The sequence below is a fragment of the Pipistrellus hanaki genome (assembly GCF_964339955.1).
Source record: "Pipistrellus hanaki genome assembly, chromosome: 1".
Taxonomy (NCBI): domain Eukaryota; kingdom Metazoa; phylum Chordata; class Mammalia; order Chiroptera; family Vespertilionidae; genus Pipistrellus; species Pipistrellus hanaki.
Window position 1 is genome coordinate 45,751,833 of NC_140503.1, and position 19,440 is coordinate 45,771,272.

A 19,440-nucleotide genomic window follows, 5' to 3' on the forward strand; every position below is an offset into this window, starting at 1 on the left:
AACATACCATCTATTGAATGATTCCATTTATAGGAAATGTCCACAATAGGCTAATCCACAGAGATAGAAAAAAAATAGATTAGTGACTGCCTAGGTCTGACTGGTGGGAGGAAGGAGGTAAATTGCATAAGATTGGATGGGAAAGGGCCAGGGAGAATGGGGAATGATTGCTAATAGGCATAGGGTTTCTTTTTGAGATGATAAAAATTTTTCTAAAATTGATTCTGGTGTTGGTTACACAACTCTGAATATACTAAAAACATTTAATTTAATGGGTAGATTATATGGTATGTGAATTATATTTCAGTAAAGTATCTTCACACACACACACACACACACACACACACACACACACATATATATATATATGCATATATATGCATAATATACTAATTAGACTGGACATCCTTCTGGATGATGTTCCGGATGAAACCCCTTGCATGGATGGGCCTCTAGTACGTGTGTGTGTGTGTGTGTGTGTGTGTGTGTGTGTGTGTGTGTGTGTTTGTGTGTGTGTATTAACATACACTGCTTGAAAAATTTCCTGATGGCTGTCATAAAAAAAGAAGATATTTTCTGGTCAGTTCTTAGACCTTTTTGTCACAAGTACTGACTAAACTCCTGAATCACTAGTTGTAAACTTGAGCATGCCTCACGATTACCTGGAAGGTTTCTTCAAACAGGTTGTTGCACTGGCTGGGGTGCTAAGTGGTTAGAGTATCGCCTGAAGACCTAAAGGTCTCGGTTTGATTCCTGGTCAAGGGCTTGTACCTGGTCAGGATGTGTACAAGAGGCAGCTGATTGATGTGTCTCTCTCACATCATTGTTTCTCTCTCTCTGTTCCTTCCGTCCCACTCTCTTTAAAACTCTATTGGGGGAAATATCCTTGGGTAAGGATTAATAAAAACAGATTGTTGAGTACCACTCCCTGAGTTTCTAATTCAGTAGGTCTAGGATGGGGCCTGAGTGTGCATTTTTAACACATTTTGAGAAGCACTGATTATCATTAAATTTAACATCTTCAGAAAGCCAAATTTTAGAAGCTTTTTGAGTAAAGCAGTTTGGCATTTCGCTCAGGCCTCTGTTGTGTTCAAAGTTGATTATTTTAAAACATCTTTATACATTCATTGTCTCTGGTTTTATGAAGGTGCCAAAAAGGAAGGAGCTGCTGGATTCTTTAAAGGAATTGGGAAAGGGCTTGTGGGTGCCGTGGCTGGTCCCACTGGAGGAATCATAGACATGGCCAGCAGTACCTTCCAAGGAATTCAGAGGTAAGTAAGTATAGACTGTGTGCAAGGAGTGTGTCTGTGTGCTAATTGTTGCTAGGAACACATAACTAGTAAATATTTTCCTTTCTGTATGACAGGTTCAGAAAGTAGAGTGCCACCAGAAAGAAAAGGAGACATTGTTTATGCCTAAATTTCTCTCTTTTTTTTTTTTTTTCTTCAACAAATGTTTGCTACACATCAAGGATACAAAGAGTGGACAACCTAACCTTTGCTTTTATTTTTTTTGATATTTCTTTCTTTAATAGTTGGGAGAAGTTGGAGTCAGACAGACTTGGTTTTAAAACTTGTTTTATTATTTCGGGCAAGTTATTTAAAGGACTCTGATTGTTTTTATCCAATTTTATCAGATATAATATGGAGCATGGAACAGTGTTTAATCAACACACACACACACACACACACACACATATATACTTACGTTATTTTGAAGGATTCTCACATAGCTTCTTATACTTATTCTGATTCTGATGCCTTATACAGGGCAGCAGAATCAACTGAGGAAGTGTCCAGACTCCGTCCCCCTCGCCTGATCCATGAGGATGGCATCATTCGCCCATACAACAGACAGGAATCCGAGGGCTATGATATATATGAGGTATAAATTCTGTTCTTGTGGTCATGAATGAAATTTGATTTTAAAGATTTCTAGGATCAGAATTTCATTGGTGGTTCATAAAGTTCCTCATTCATGAACTTCTTTAGGATTACACAAGGAACATGGTTTGTAGGGTAGAATTTGATTGTTTTATTTTAGTGTAATGTATTAAATGGGATAACTGGTAATTTTTTTCTGCACAGGCGCAAAGCTTTTTTTGTACAGAAAGGATAATATTAAAAGAAGTTGTAGGCTTTATTACTATTTGTGTGATAGCTCATTTAGTCAACATTGTTAACTTTGGTTTTCTGCTTTTGTAGCTAATTACTGGAATTTCACTGCTTTCTTTTATCCCAAACAAATCTATGTATTTGGACTACTCTGTAATTCTAGATTTACTTAGATAAACAGAAGCTGGAGGAGAGAAAAAGAGATTATGTACAATTATAATATTTTCAAGCCTTAAAAAATTTAAAGGATTTTTTTTGTTTTTTATTTTAGTTTTTACTGTATTTAAATAGTATATGCCTGTATAAATATACTTCAATGATTAGCTTTCCCCAAAAAATAAATTTATTAATGTTTCCCTACTTTCATTTTGAAATAAAAAGACTCTTCATTGTTATTAATCTATGGTTTTTATCGTATGTGATTACATTTTATTGATCTGCATGCTTCTAACTTTCTTTTCTTTCTTTTTCTGCCTACACAGCAAGAACTGGAAATACAGGAGTAAATGTCTCCTGTACCACTACTTGATTTCATCCTTAAAAATCAAAACAAACTGTGGTATTAATTGACTGTCTTTGATTTATTTAGATTGAGAATCCATTTTCACAAAGTTTTTTTTTTTTTTTTTTTTTTTTTTAATCTGAACTTTTTATTGTAGTGTCTTGACTACAAATAAAAATGGTGGTATTTTGGTAATACTATACAGGAGTAAGAGATCAATATAAAAGATTAAATAATGAAGAAAAATAAACTCTCTTCTCCATTTAATTGGTGAAAGACTTTACTGAGCTCAGAAGCAAACATTTTAACTATTATTTTGAAATTTTCATTTTATGGTATTCATGTACATTTCAGATAAAGTTGGTAAAAAGGAAGATTATGTCCAATATATTATGTATCCTTATCTTTATGAGCCCTGATGATGGAATTACATAACTTAGTTTCATAAATAACCCTAAATTTACCCAGGTTATGGAAGTATTAACTGGGGAATATGTTTTAATAACTGAAATATCAGTTGTTCTGTGTCTGTCAATGAATTTATTTAATCTTTTTCCTTTTTAAAACTCTTGTTATTCTTGCTAGATAAATGGCAATCATTTTATAATTATGTACATACATTCTCAGCTTTTAGCATTTATACTTTTAAAAAAATTGAATCTCCTTGTTGGTTATGTTAATTTCACAGTTATATTAGTTTTAATTAATGTAAATAGAAGTTGAACATGTAATTAGGCAAATTGCTTATGTGGCACTTGAATTTATAGATATATTTATTTTTAAAAGCCAACCCTTTTTGTTTTTAAGTCCTCATTATCTCAGTGAGAACAAAAATAACATAAATGATAATTTTGAAATTAGTGCCTCCATAGTTAATTTTCAGAACAAGTTATCTTATCATGCAATTTTCATTCTCTCCCCGGCCCCCCCCAAATTGAAACCAAAGTATAACTTTAGATTTAATGTGTTACACATTTGAAGAGAATGAAACTGTTAGCATACAACTGGTCAGTTGGATTATATCTATTTTTGATTCATGTACTTATGATTATATAATATTTTAAATGGTGTTTCTTGCTTTTTTCATTTTAATTATATTTTCAACCATAATTATCAAAAGAATAAATTAAATGCTTCACATTTAAAACAAGCACTTTAAAGAAAAAAGAATGACAGCCAAAGACCATCTAAAGACTCTAGCTGACAAATTTTTCTTGTGCCTAGATAATTGAGGATTGGTAAAAATGTCACTGAATATATACAGTTTCTATATGAATCTGGCACAATAACTAATTCAAGATGTTGTCTTAAATCATCACTAATAATTACTCTTCCTTCTTAGGTACTAGTAACTATTTTAAATTTCCCTGGATATATTATAATTTTAATGAGACTTGATTTTTGGGAAATTGTATAACTTGTTAAACATTTTTTAACTTATTGTTTACTTTCTGTTTGTTTAGCTCTTTATATTATTAAACTTTTCCTTGTAAAGACCCGTTTTACAACTGCTTATGAATAAGCACAAAACTTCAAGAAGTTTTTTATTATTAAAGTTAAACTAATAAATCAGACAAAAAGTTATTTTGTCTGATTTATTAGTTTTTATTAATATCAAACATCTTTTAAACTTTTATATGTTATTTTAGTTACTGGAAGAAATAGAGTGATTGTACATTAATGAGATGACTTGGTAATTTTTCTCATTGAGTGACAAGTATAAGCTGTTTCATTTCTTGCCCACCTTGCTATAATCAGTTATGTATGATGTGTTTATTGATTATCCTATACTGGATACACAAAAGAAATAAGACTTCTGTTCTTAAGAGACTAAGTATAACATAATGTGTAAATATTAAAGAGAATTAGAGTATAAAATTATTTCCTCCTAGCCTTGATTGTTATATGGGTACATTCTAAATATTTATTTGGGAATTTAAAAATTTTTTACCCATTTTCTTTTTCTTCTGATTATTGTTCTGTATCATTTAATGCCCAGCTTTGAAAGTTATTAAATCATATACTGTGTTTTTATAGGATATATTTTGCTTATTCTCTATTTTCCTAGGATAATTACTATACATATACATATACATATACATATAGTCATATCTTATTTCATATTCATCTTGATTCACATTTATATGTTCATATAGTATTTAAAATGGTGTTTCTTTATCATTTTAATTACATTTTTTCCATGTTCATAGAAATATTTCATTCTTAATTCTTGCATTACCATCTATTAAGGTAACCATGTACTGTGTGTTTGACCATTCCTAATTCTTGACATTAAAGTTGTTTCTGTTATTTTAAAACAGTAATAATGAAACGTGATTTTTCATTTCTTGTATTATTTCCTTAGAATTTACTTGAAATATAAATTGAATGCTTTTCCTAAATATTGTAATTCCTCAAAATGCATTTTGGGAAGAGAGAGTGTATATTTTATTAACTAATCTGGTATCTTGCTGCCATCAGTGACTAAATATCTTAATCTGAATCTCAGAGCATAGTAGCATAGTGGATTTTAGTACTGCTTAAAAAACAGTATTTCTATAGTATATTATGGCGATAAATTATACTTTAAAAGCTTTCAATAGTTTAAAAATAGCAATAGATTGATAACTAATGAAAGTGCATAAACAATGGAAAGTTGGTAGTATTTTTTTTGTATAATGCATCTAAAATCCAAAAAATTTAACGTATTTAAATTTCAACACTGAAAAAAATTTACTAAATTATTATATTTATTTTCCGTTCTTTATTAAATAAATTAAGTTATAGATGATAAAAGATTTTAGCTAATTCATACAGGCCTGATGTAAAACAAGTGACTGTTAAACTCCACTTCTCTGAGACTCATTCTGAAGATGAAACTCCAGTTCTTTGAGGATTCATCTTTGTCCGTAGCTTTTTATAATTGTCAAAGAATGACTGGGAACCAAAGGCCTTTAAAAAATGTGTATTTAAAATTGAAATAATAACAGGTCAGCTTGTGATTATTATTGATTACATTATCTTTTAATATTGGTGTTATATTCTTGGTCATTAGTTATAAAATGTTAAGGTCTTTGGGGTGAAAAATTATTAAGGCCTTATTGTTTTATGTTCTGTGCTTACATATATCTTAATTATCTAATATTTAATCATGTTAATATCAATAATATTTCATTAACATTATAAAACATAACTATTTGTTGGTTTTTAATGTATTGACTAATTTAAGAAGTTTTGAGATAGTTGAAATGTAAACAAATGTATTTTAATGTGCTACTATTTATACTTGAATTATTTTATGTTTGTAATTGTCATTAGCAATAAGTTATAACAGCTATTTGAAATCTTAGAATTTTTTATGTGTGTATTAATATTAAATTTTCTTCTCTATCAGGAATATAATTTGATATATACATATACTTTTCATGCATATTTAACCCATAAGACTAAATACTCAAAACATTAAATTGATCAGTTATCTTGGAATTTTATTATATGTATAGATACCTCTATGTAAAAGCAGTGGTTCTTAGCCTTTGGGAAGGATCACAGACATTGAAAAATATCAGATTAAAATTATGAACCATCATTTGAAAGAAGTTGCAGAATCACATTTTCAAAATTTATATTCTATTTTAGGTGGTTCATAGCCCTGCCAACATGTTTCCATGGACCGCAGGTTAAGAACCCTTGTAATATTAATGTCCCAGTTTTATATTAGCATATGTTCATATTCTCATGAATGAAAATGTGTGATTATTTCTGGTAGATATTCTAAAATTTCTAAGTTATCACAGAATGAAATGTTAATTTACCAGAAGATCACTTAGTGAGCATTTAATGCATCTTTGTCTTTTAAGAAACAGTGGAAATTAATTTATAAACATGTGATGAATATATTTTTAACTTCACATGTGAGCATATGGAATTGTGCTTTTGTTCCTAAAATTTTTCCTATCATTGTTATTAAAATTAGCTAATGTACAATATTAAAAATACTGTCTGAATACATGTATTATCCACATCTTGAGTGTTGTTTTTTTTTGTGTTTTTTTTTTCCTTTTTTTTCAGAATCATGTCAAAAAGTTAGAAGGAGAGACGTATCGATATCACTGCGCTATTTCTGGAAACAAGAGGACAGTCCTTATGATTACAAATAGGTATAACTTCAAGTGATTCTTTCCAATTGCCAATAATATAGATCTTAATAATTTTGAAGACTAAAATATTAGAGGATGTGGAGAACTATACTCCAACTGTAAAATGTCATGACTCACAAAAAATTGTCATGACTCACAAAAACACTGAGCTGATGGGTTCTTTGAGATCATTTGTTTAGACCCTCCCATTTTGAAAATGCTGAAACTACGAGTCAGCATGGCTTAGGGGCGTATCCAAGTCAAAAACTGCTAAAAAAAAAAAAAAATAGCTTCAGAATATATTTCATAAATCCAATAGCCATATGGTTATATGTGAATTATAAATTTATTTATGGAGGGTGGATTCATGAATCTCTTAAAGGTTTTTTTTCTAAAATATTTTATTTGTTTATTTATTTTATTTATTTATATAATCTTTATTGTTCAAATTATTACAGTTGTTCCTCTTCCCCGACCCCCATAGCTCCCCTCCACCTGGTTCCCATCCCACCACCCCACTGTCCTCACCCATTAGTGTATGATTTTTGTCCAGTCTCTTCCTGCACTTCCCACACCTTTTACCCCCTGAGGATTGTCAGTCCCCTCCCTTTCTATGCCCCTGAATCTATTATATTCACCAGATTATTCTAGTCATCAGATTTTTTATTTACTTGATTTTTAGATTCACTTGTTGATAGATATGTATGTGTTATTCATAATTTTTATTAACCTTTTTCTTCTTCTACCTCTTCTTAAAGAATACCTTTTAGCATTTCATATAATACTGGTTTGGTGGTGATGAACTCCTTTAGCTTTTTCTTATCTGTGAAGCTCTTTATCTGCCCTTCAATTCTGAATGATAGCTTTGCTGGGTAGAATAATCTTGGTCCTTTTTCATATCCTTGAGGGTCTCAATAAATTTATCAGCCTTTTCTAGAAAATTCTTGAAAAACCTTATAACTGTGGTTTTGAACTCTATATCCAGTCATTTGCTTTCCTCCATTTCTTTCATTTGTGACCTGTTTTTTTGTCTCTGTATTTTGGCTGCTTCCCTGAATTGATAGAGTGGCTTTGTGTGCTAGGTGTCCTATAGGGCCCAGTGGCTCAGCCTCCCCAGTCACCTGAGGTGGACACTCTTGGTGCACCCCTTTGTGGACTGCGTGAACAGCCTTGTTGTAGTTAAGACTTAATTGTTGTTGGTATCACTGGGAGGAATTGACCTTCAGGCCAGTTGGCTGTGAGTTTCAGCTGTGCCTTCCATGGGAGAACTTCTGTGCTAGAGACATTCTTTTGAGATAAGACTTGCTTCAGTGGGGCTTTGGTGCTCACTGAGTCTGCTCCCTGGGTGTGTCCCTTATTAATCTGAGGAGTTGTAACCTGGATGGTCCCACTCTGACCCCTGGGTATACTGGCTCTTGGATTTTCAAGGAGGTGCTAATTTAGCCTCTGCCTGAGGCCACCCAGTAGGAACTATGGAGAGATCTGCAGATTCCTCTTCTTTGTTTGGGTTTCGGATGAGCCCAGCTGTGAAACAATGCAAGCTGCTGTGGAGCCTTGGCTCTTCTTTTGCATGTTCTGGGTCTCTCTGACTCGGCTGCAGTTTGGTAGGTAAGTTTATATATCAAAGGACCAGGCCATTCATATACAAAAGCCCCTGCCTCTACGCTCACCTTAGATGGGGCGCAGTCTCAGGGCGGAGCAAACAGCAATGGCTTCCTGTCAGCCCTGCCCTAAGAGGCCCCTGGGTCTCAGTGTCCCGCAGCATCACTGCAAGCACCTCTGAGAGTAAGTCACCCTTGAGTTTTGCTCGCTGCCAGACAGTCCAGTTTCTCCTCATATGAGTCTGGGTCCCCAGAGTCTCACTTGGAACTGGAGTACAGTTCAGTCAGGAGCTTTTGTCTCCCTGCAGATTGAAAAAGCCAGTACTTAGTTGTCAGCCCTCTCTGTGTGCACCTCCGTACCTCTGCCTTTACTTCTGCAGCTCCTCTGAATCTCAGTGTGCTTTTCTGTTTCCTTCTAGTTGTAGAATTTCCACTCAGCCAGTCTTCCTGTGGTTCTGGATGATGTCAGTTTTGAATGATGTAGTTTTGAAGTTGTTGTGTGAGGGGGCAAGTTCAGGTATTTACCTATGCCGACATCTTGGTTTTTCCTCATTAGGTTTTATTTTGGATGATAAGCATAGCTTTTATTAAAGGATGATAATTATTTCTGTAGTTTTATTTCATTTTTTTCTAAATGTTTTGGGAGTTGTAAATAAGTTTTCCAAATAAAAGAACTTTTAACCACTGTTTATTTTATCTATGTCACTATTCCAAAATTATAATTACAGGTTAATAACTTTCATAATGTTCTAAGTTATGTAATTTTGTAGGACTAATGCAAAGTACTTACAGTAAGCAAAATCTGCATTAGGTTTCTTACCAATGCATCCTACCTAATAAAAGAGTAATATGCAAATTAACCATCACTCTGCTACACCCCCCAGTCACGCCCACCAGCCAATCAGAGCGAGTATGTAAATAAACCAAACCAAGATGGCTATGGCCACAGAGAGCAGAAGGGAGGCTTGGGTTTCTCAGGCAACGGAAGAATCCAAGCTTTCCACCTGCCCTTGCCGGCCTAGGCCTCTGCTCAAGGATACAAAGTTTCAATTGTAGAAGGTAAATAAATTCCAGATACCAGGGCCTCCGCTTGGGTTGCCAGGGGCCGTGGCCAGCCTGCAAACCACCACAGACCCCTCGCTCAGGCCACCCCATGCCCCAAGGAAACCCCCACTCTGATCTGGTATATCTTTCAGGGCAAACAAGCTGACCCACACCCATGTACCAAGCCTCTATCTTATCTAATAAAAGAGTAATAATAAACAGACCATCACTCCAACACACAATAGCTGCCCCCATGTGGTCAAAGATCCTTTCCCCATGTGGACACAAGATATCTACCACAAGATGGCCAGCAGGGGAGGGCAGTTGGGAGGGACCAGGCCTGCAAGGGAGGGCAGCTGGAGGTGATCAACCCTGCAGGGGAGGGCACTTAGGGGTGACCAGGCTGGCAGAGTAGGGAAATTGGGGGCAAACAGGCTGGCAGGGGAGCAGTTAGACATTAATCAGGCTGGCATGGGAGTGGTTAGGGGCGATCAGGCTGGCAGGCAGAAGTGGTTAGGGGCAATCAGGAAGGCAGGCAGGAGAGCAGTTGGGAGCCAGCAGTCCTAGGTTGTGAGAGGGATGTCTGACTGCCCGTTTAGGCCTGATCCCACCGGGATCTAAACAGGCAGGCAGACATCCCTCGTGGGGTCCCAGCTTCGAGAGGGTGCAGGCTGGGCTGAGGGACATCCCTCCCCCCGGTGCACGAATTTTGTGTACCAGGCCTCTAGTTTAAATATATTTGATTGGGAAGGGGAGAGAGTAAAGAAAAATGATAGGATTTAGATTTAAACCTACAAGCTTTTTTTTTAAAAAAAATAGTTTATTAATTTTTAGAGAGAGAGAGAATTCGGTGTGAAAGCACAACTCTTGCATGCCGCCTCCCCACTGGGGATTGAGCCAGCATGTGCCCTTGAGTGGGAATTGAACCTGCAGCCTTCTAGTGTAAATGATGATACCCACCCACTGAGCCATACCAGCCAGGGCTCTACAAGCCTTTTTAAAAAGAGAATTAATCGGTCATCTGATTTGCCCATTAATTAAGAAATTAAAATATTCACAAAACAATCTAAGAAGCTGTTTTGGCAGACTTGACAAGTAATCATTTATTTTTTATGCTTAAATGTTTATATTACATCCATTAGATTAGACCAAAAACAATGTTTATTTGTATTGTGTATTGTACAACTTAGCTGCAATAGCAATGTGTTAATTCATTTTAAAATTGTGTATCAACACTGGGCAATGGAAATGTTAAATTTTTGTTTTTTGTTTGGTAATACTTAATATTTGTCTGATGAGGCATTTTGTGGGAACAGTACTGTATACATTATTAGTACACTAGGGGCCCGATGCACAGAGTCCTGCAGGAGTGGGCCTGCCTTCCCCTGGCTGCCAGCAGCGGCTTCCCTCCGGACCCCGGACCAGGCACCTGGGCCCCGGACTTTCCTCGCAGCCCTGACTTCATCGGGAACGTCCTATGGAAGGACAGCCAGTCTTATTTAGCATATTATGCTTTTATTATTATAGATTATACTTTCGGTTTTTCTTAAAGTAAATTGAAAAGTCATGGCAATTTTAAATCTAGTCTCTCATAGAGCTTTTCAGAAGACAGTTAGAAAAATAACATTCCTGACCCGGACAATGACTTAATTTCCTTATAGTACTAGACTCTTTCAAACAGAAATTTCTTTGATTCAGGTGGATGTCAGTATTTTGATCTGTTTGATTTTTAATGTTGTACATAAAATAGCATTGGTTCCAAAATCAGCATTTAAAAAAATAACTCAATTTTTATTAAGCTAAATTTTTATTAAGCTAAAGTTATGCTTATCCATTGTAGATAATATAGATGAGAAGTCAACACAATTTTCTTAAAGAGCCAGTACTAAAAATTTAGGCTTCAAAAGCTATCTCATGTTTCTGGTCTATATTCAACTCTGCCCTTGTAGTGGCATAATAGCCAAGAACAATAGGTAATGAACATGGTGGCTGTGTTCCAGTAAAATTTATTTACTAAAACAGGCCATGGATTGGACTTGGCTTAGAGGCCATAGTTTGCCATATAGAGAATAATTAAGAAAATGAAAATAACTAAAGCTGTAGTTTGCCTTGAACAGAGCTGGTTTGTACTTTTTGTCCCAATCTAACTATTAGTGGCTATCCCTTTCAATCTGAAAAATGCTCAGATTTCAATGATATGATAACCAGTAAAAATAATCTTTATCAGCGGTCCCTTCATCCAGAGATATTAGCTGGAATATCAGATTTTTGTAGGATATGTATTTTATAAAAACTACGTATGAAAAATGCACCATATACATATAATTAGCCTAGGTTTTCACCTAAAAGTGTATATTGTGATCATCTTCCCAAACCATTAAATATTCTGTGACAACATGATATTTAATGACTATTTAATATGGTACTTATGGGTATATTGTAACTTATTCAAATGCTGCCTATTTGATTTTCTCTTTCCCAATATTATATCATTATGAACACATCTTTGCAGCTAAGTATTTTTTCTATAATTATTTCCTTCAGATAAATTCTTATCGGTTGGATTGTTGATTTAAAAGTTGTGAAGATTTTTGATGCCCTTTCTATTTTATTGCCAAGTAGTTTTATCAGAAAAGCTGTGCCAGTTTTTTTACATACAGCTAATATTATCTGGGGGTGTTCTTTCTCCTATGCCTCGCAAGACTAGATGTTATTTACACTTTTTTTTTTTTTTGCTAATTTAATGGGTAGAAAATAATGAGTACGAACATTTTAAAACATTCATCCTTCCTTTTGTATTTTATATTCTGTGAATTGCCTATTCATATCCTTTACTCATTTTTTATTGTTAGTCTTTTTCTTACTGAATTTAAAAAGCATTATGTAAATTGGTGACATTAGCCCTTTTTACCCAATATATCATTAACATTTTAATTATTATTTATTGAGTTTTTTAATACATAGAACGTTTAATTTTTCTATATTGAAATTAATCCAAAATTTTGTCTTGATATTTTTAAATCAGTTATTAGAAACAAAATATGACCTAAATTTATTAGCCTGCAGTTCCACTAGTTGATCCTAACTCCTACATAATATTTTATTTTAGTAATCTTCATTAGAAAATTGTCCTCTGAACAGACTTTTTTTTTTTTTTTTTTTTTTTTCCCCCCAAACCATCTGTCTTAGTCTGTTTGGACTGCTATTCCAAAAATACCATAGATAGGTGACTTAAACAACAAATGGTTATTTCTCACAGTTCTGGAGGCTGGGAGGTCCAAGATCAAAGTGATGTCTGTGTCTGGGCCCACTTCCTGGTTCATAGATGGTTCTTCCCGCCTGCCTCATGTAGCAGAAGGTACAAGAGGGTTTTCTCAGGCCTCTTTTGTAAGGGCACTAATTCCATTCATGAGGGCTTTACCATCATAACCTGATAGTCTTAGAAGTCTCTCTACCTCAGAGATTGTGTTTGTCCTGATGGGAAGTGACGAGGGACAAAACTAAAAGAATGAGGATGCGTACAGAGGGGCAACCTCACGAGACTAGGGCTTGGTGACTGAGTGAGGGGAGAAGGGAATGCAAGATAACTTTCTGGTTTGGGGCTTGAATACCAAGAGTGGTGGTATTACTGTTCACAGTAATTTGAGTGAAAAGACTATTTTTAAAATTTTTGTTTTAAATTGACTGACTTCCATGTGGCTTTGAGATGTCAAAGTGTAGATGCCTCAGTAGCAGAGACACAGATATAGACCATTGATGTTTGGGTAAAGCTTTGGAGTTGCGATCTTGGACCCTGAGGTGTTAAATAGAAGAAGACCAAGATTTGAGCTGTGGTAAACACGGAGAAGGACAATGAAGGAGATTGCAGGTGGAAGAAGAACAACAATATTATTGGTGTGAATAAGAGAAGGGAGAGTTTTGGGAGGGTTGGAATGGTGAATTGCATTTGACACAGTGATTTTTAATGGGCGTCTTTGAGTTTTAACTCCATCATCTGATCTCTTACTAGGGCAGGAGGTAGGGGGAGTGGAACTGGAACTCAGTTCCTAGAGACTGTTTGGAATGTGTAGGGGTATTGCAGGTTGTCCTAGTGATTGGAGGGCATTTATTTAGTAGGCTGGGGCTGGGTGTGCTGAACTCCCTACGGTGCACAAGACAATCCCAAACAAGCCCACACTTTTACTAGCACTTCTGCTGAGAATTGTGCTGCCACGGGTCTATTTTGGTTCCCACACTCCATTGGTCACCAAGTTCGTAGAACTCTTTACCTTCCTTATAAATGTTTGGAATTGAGCTTTCCCCCGCTTCTCACAGCTGCTGCTTTCATTGAGGCTTTCACTGTTTCCCGACTGGACTATTAAAATAACTTCCTACCTTGATTACCTATCCCACCTCTCCTCCATGACCACTAGAGCTATGACTGAAGTAAGGAATTTTATCATGTCACTTCCCCTTGCCTGTAGGTTAAAGTCAACATTTCTTAAAATGGAAAAAAAAAACACATCCCCTTCAGATTTAGCACTAAGCAAATTTTCTTACCTCTGTATGTATCTGGTGCTCTAGCTAGTCTCCCACATTCCTCGGGTAAGTCTCTCTTTTTTGTAGCACTAAGTATGTTGGGGCCCAGGGCCCTTTGGCTGGGCTTGAGTTTCCCTTTCCCACCTAGAAAACTCTTTCCTTTTGAGAATCAGCTCTTAACGCCCCCTACTTTACCAGCACAATCGGGCCTCCTCTCTGTGCTTCAGAATTTTTCTGTTCACTCCGCTATCACACTTAACCTGTTTTATTTATTTACATGCTGTTTCCCATTCTAGCCTCCCGAGGACCTCTCGAGCAGAAGCCCTATCCTCTTTGTGTCTCTGGCACCCTAGCTACTGTAGGATTAACAGTTCTATTTTCCTTATTTTTCTTTCTGTTAGAGACACTTTAGAGCCAAGCATAGTTATATCGGTAATTAATCTGAATCACACACTGGGAAATCAATGTGTATACACTTTAAAGATTATTTTTTTATTGCAGTTGAGTAAAATGGGATACTTACTCTGTGATATAGTATATTAGTGTTAAAGTATTCAAACCTGATATTTATTAGTAGGCCTAACATGAATCTTTGCTGACATTTGAGGTTTGTGACATTTTCTGCACATTCTTTCTTGACTGGAAGGCATAAATGATTGACAGTAAAGAGCAATTAATAATTTTCCAAGTAAGACATTTTCAGGAGCTTCTGCCTTTATTGCTTGCCAGATGAGAGTACAACCTGTTTCTATGTGTTTAAAAGATGATTTCAGTTTTTTTGCTCAGTTTAAAAAAAATGACACTTTTGTAAATTTTGCAAGATTAGCAGAAGCAGAATTTTTGAAAGTCTGCTTTGTTAATTGGTCGGTGCCATATTTGCTCTTTATCTAGACTTTTTATGTGAAGCGTACTATTTTTAATGCCAGGTTATATTGTTTACTGAGTACTACCTGTTTCATACAGCAGAGTAAAATATTAGTGATAATCATTAACAGTCTTTATCATTACCTGTATGTTTTTGTTTCCTTTTGCAAAATAGGCGAGTGTTGTGTATAAAGGAGGTTGAAATTCTTGGCCTTATGTGCATAGACTGGCAGTATCCATTTGAAGATTTTGTATTTCCTCCTAGTGTCAATGGAAACCTGCTAAACATTTCAGTTAAGGTAAGAAAACTTGAGTCACATTTTTAGAGCCAAGAATTTGTTAAATGAGTGGAAACCAATGTTTTTTTACTTTTTTTTAAAATTACAGTTAACTACACAAAATATTTGAAGGATTGTTACTATTTTCTGAAATGTAAGAAAAGGTGTAATTGATTTATTGGTATACTGTACTTTATTTTCTGGCAGTCCTTGATTGTGTGGAGTAAAATATCAATTCTATCTACTGGAAATTCTGGGATGCTGATACTTCCTTTTTGGGGAGAATGAAGCATTAGTAAATAAAGATATTTTTAATTTCATATTAATACCTATTTTGCTCTAATTTAAGATACTTCTGGAAAGATTCAAATTTTGGGGCATTTAGAGGGTTATTATAAATATATATAATGTCTAAAAAACCCATGTTTTATAATATTTAGCATTTTTAGAATACTAAACAATTGAGGTATGTAATAATACCTTCAAATATTTCCTTCCCTTCATTTTCTAAGGAAAAACTTTAATTATATAGCAGGTAATGAGCAAAAGTGATAGCCTATCTTTTGCTTAGTTCTCACTTTACATATATATATATATATATATATATATATATATACACACACACACACACACACACTTTTTTTTGTTATATGATAAATTTATTTTGACCTCTTTAGAAGAAACTAAAAATTTTCACTTCAAAGATGGTGTTTTTCCTGAACAGTAATGATGTTATCTCTATTACTGAATCTATCTGAAAATTTATCATAAAATTTAATAGAGGTGCAAGTACTATTATTTTTTAATTTATGTTTTCTTTCATAGAAGTTCACAAATGAAAGAAACTACCATGAAACTATAGTATTTTGTATTCCAGCCTTTCCTCCTTGCAGAATGTCAAAATGTAGCGTGCCTTAGTATATGAGACATAGTTTTCAAGCCAGGAAAGAATGTGTCACTCTGCAGATATATTACAGTTTCCTTGTTTATCTATCACTTTTCTTTCATATCAGTGTTGAGAATCGATGCCATGTATTTTACATTGTATAAGAATTTTATCTATCAGCCAAGGAAATGAAGGAAGGGTTTTTTGATTTGGCAGATGTGATGGTAAATACCATAGCTTGCAAAAAGTCATTATTTTATACAGATAGATGTATGCTCCTCCAATTTCACAAATTCTAACAACTCACAGATGGAACCACTGTTCTTATACCAAAATGACTTATTGTTTATTCTACCTGACTATGTGTATTTTGTATGGTTATAAAATAGAATTGACATTTAAGCATCCACTTAAAGGTTATTATGAATTTTTTCTTCATCCCCAGAATAATCTTTCCTGTCATTCTTTCTTAGGATCAGGGTATGTTCCACAAAAAAGATAGTGCCAATCAAGGCTGTCTCCGGAAAATCTACCTGCTGGATACCACCACAGCAGAGGTAAACAACTTATTTCAAAGAACACCCCCTAAGTTTTTTAGCTGAAAGGTATTTTAAAAATAGGTTATTGTTACCAATACCAATTATTTCTCCAAAAGATCTTCCAGTTATGTTTGGATGCATATTTATGGGCTTAAAATAATATGCTGGGCTCAGTGTGCCAGAAGTGTCTTATTTTGCATTACACATGAGATATATTCTTGTCCTTGGCTCTTGGACCTGTATGGAAAGTTTCAGCACTTGCGTTTGTATCTTTCTCTTCCACCAAATCAGCCTGTACTTCTTTTTTACCATTTATAATGAATACTTTATTTTGCAGAGAGCATGCCATGCCATTGAGGATGCACAGTCAATGAGATACCAGCAGAACTTGAGGAGGCAGTCATCACTGAAACCTCTCAGGCCCTAAGAACCTGTAATCACAGATCCTAGGGCTGCTCCTGGGAGAAAATCAGTCATCTGTCTTGTCTATGAACCACCCTTCTGTATCTTACCAAAGAGAATTTTTAAGCAATTCTTTAGTTGTAGATTTTTTTTTTCCAGAATAGCTGGATACTTGGTTTTCCATGTTTTTTCCTTTGGTTTTGACTAATTTTATAGCCACCTGTATGTTAATAATCCACTCTACAGTGCCATCGAATGGGTCAGACCCTTAAAGAAACATCACCTCCAACTGAGTGAAATTCCCATTGATGTTAATATTGTGAATCAAATGATAATAGACTTGTTTTTAATTAAAGCCTTTACTTGAGAAGAAGAAAGGAGCTTAGATGAGATTGTTATTTGAGAGGTTTTGGACAAACCTTTGGACAAATATTGGATACTTTGTTCAGTAACTGAACTGCCGTTTTTGGTAAATGCGCAATTGACTGAAGAAAAGCCACTAAAGGGAGACATGACGTTTCCTTTTTTTTTTTTCCTCATGAAAACATTGTTCTCCTTATAAAACTGTTTTGGTTTTATTATACTTGCATTATAATATAAAGACATGTGAAAAATCAAAACTTAAAATATCAGTGCTCTGCTCCCTATAATGTATCATTCACAAAATTTTGGAAATTGTTTACATGTTCTTTCAAAATGAATTTATATGGCACAATTATAATTTTCTGATACATGAAAATATTGCACTTTAAGTTTTAAAGACTTAGAAGTATGAAAAGTTTCATGGTTTTATATCTCCGTAAGTTGAAAGATCCTGAAGGGCATTATAAATGAACAGTTATAATGCAAGCCTAGAAATTTATTTTAAATACTTAATAGGAAGAATGAAAAATCTCTAGTTGCTTTATGTAGAAGTAAAATAAGGCATATATAACAACACTGGAACATAATTGGTAGATATGTGTTTTGAGGGAACTGGCCTTAAAACGCTAAATTTTTTTTCTAGTTATTATTTACTGCAGATTCCAAAAAATAGGATGCAATAACTGATTCCTTAAATATTTGACCTTTGATACAGTATGGTGATCTCTGCTGTCTTTTCAACATCTTTCTTTTTTTTCTGTGAAGAAAAGTATCATTTATAAAACTTATAGGATTAAACAGAATTCATCAGTAGTTAATTGCAGTTTGTGAAAAGGAACATTACAAACAATTTCATAGCAAGTGTGCTGTATTTTGTATTTTACAGCTGACTTAATCAGGAATCTGATATATATATTTTTCATATGAATGATAGTTATTGACAATGCCCTAAATATTAAAGAAATTTTATTGTACGAATAGCATGTACAAAACATTGAACTAAGAAACCTATGAATTCCTCATATCAAGTTACCTTATAAATGAATTTTCAAATATTGCTAACATTTTAATTTGGTTAATCCCCTGGGACAGAAATAAGGTATAATAATGTCTTTTGTGTTTTCAAAATGCTTTGAAAGTTTATTATTTGCATATGAACTACTGAGAGAAATAAAATATTTGGTACATTGTTTACAAGTGTGAGTTTGTGTTAAATATTTCGGCAACATTTTACTTTATCCCTTTCCTCTTCCAATCCTATGATAGTGAGAAGTTCGATTAATAATGATGGAGGGCTCTGCAGCTGTACCTACTAGTCTGTTTCTATTTTGTTTGTTTATCTTGTTCATTAGATTCCACGTATAAGTGAAATCATATGGTGTTTGTCTTTCTCTGACTGAGGAGGGGAAGGAGATCGGGGAGTCGGTGGGGGGAGGTAGAAAAGGGTAAGGAGGAGATAATGGTAAGAAAGAGACTTGACTTTGGATGGTGACCACACAATACAGTCAACAGATGATGTATTGTAGAAGTGTACACTTGAAAGCCCAATAAATTCAATAAAAAAAGAGAAAAAAAAGAGTTATGGAGGGCTTTATAAGACACTAGTCAGGGAAAGGTTTTCCTGAGGGTACTGAGCCCCTTTACTTATCTGTGGCACAGAGCTTCAATACTGGAAGACTACAGAGAACGTATTTGACCTAGGGCTCAGCTGCCACGCTGCCATACAGTTTGCATTGAGGTGTCTGCCAGACACTGACAGTGAAGACAAGGGCAGGCGCATTCCTGGAGACCAGAGCTCCTCTGACGGTGGATTTTGGCTTGAAGACTCTGAAGCCTTGTAGGACCTTCAACTGCGTGGCAGGGTGGGAGGCCACCATCCAATTTGTCTTTCTGACTGCCTTTTTGGTCCCATCTCCTGCCTCCTTCCTCCACTGGGAGATCAGGGCATAGATTTCCTTACATGTGTTTCGTGATAGAGTATTGCTTTCGTTCTGAATTATGTATGAGGAAAACTGTCATCTTTTTGATGCTTTGGGTCTCTTAAGGGTGTTGATCTAGTGCTGCTTGTATCTTTTTTTTTTTTTTTTTTTTTTTTTTAATGTTTTCATTGATTTTTAGAGAGAAAAGAAGAGAGGGATACAGTGATAGAAACATCAATGAGCGAAATATCAATCAGCTGCCTCCTGCATT

At 34.7% G+C, this 19,440-nt stretch overlaps 1 protein-coding gene across 1 annotated transcript in view; it reads left to right on the forward strand.

Annotated features, from left to right (window-relative positions):
* VPS13C (vacuolar protein sorting 13 homolog C) overlaps positions 1–18,800 on the forward strand; it is a 176,898-nt gene extending 158,098 nt beyond the window's left edge. Inside the window, exons 78-83 of the mRNA XM_084886331.1 lie at positions 1,148–1,271; positions 1,770–1,884; positions 6,688–6,776; positions 14,958–15,081; positions 16,420–16,503; positions 16,823–18,800. Of these exons, the coding sequence (XP_084742457.1) occupies positions 1,148–1,271; positions 1,770–1,884; positions 6,688–6,776; positions 14,958–15,081; positions 16,420–16,503; positions 16,823–16,912 (626 nt within the window). The 3' untranslated portion in view covers positions 16,913–18,800. The remainder of the gene's footprint in view (positions 1–1,147; positions 1,272–1,769; positions 1,885–6,687; positions 6,777–14,957; positions 15,082–16,419; positions 16,504–16,822) is intronic.
* The last annotated feature ends 640 nt before the right edge of the window (positions 18,801–19,440 follow it).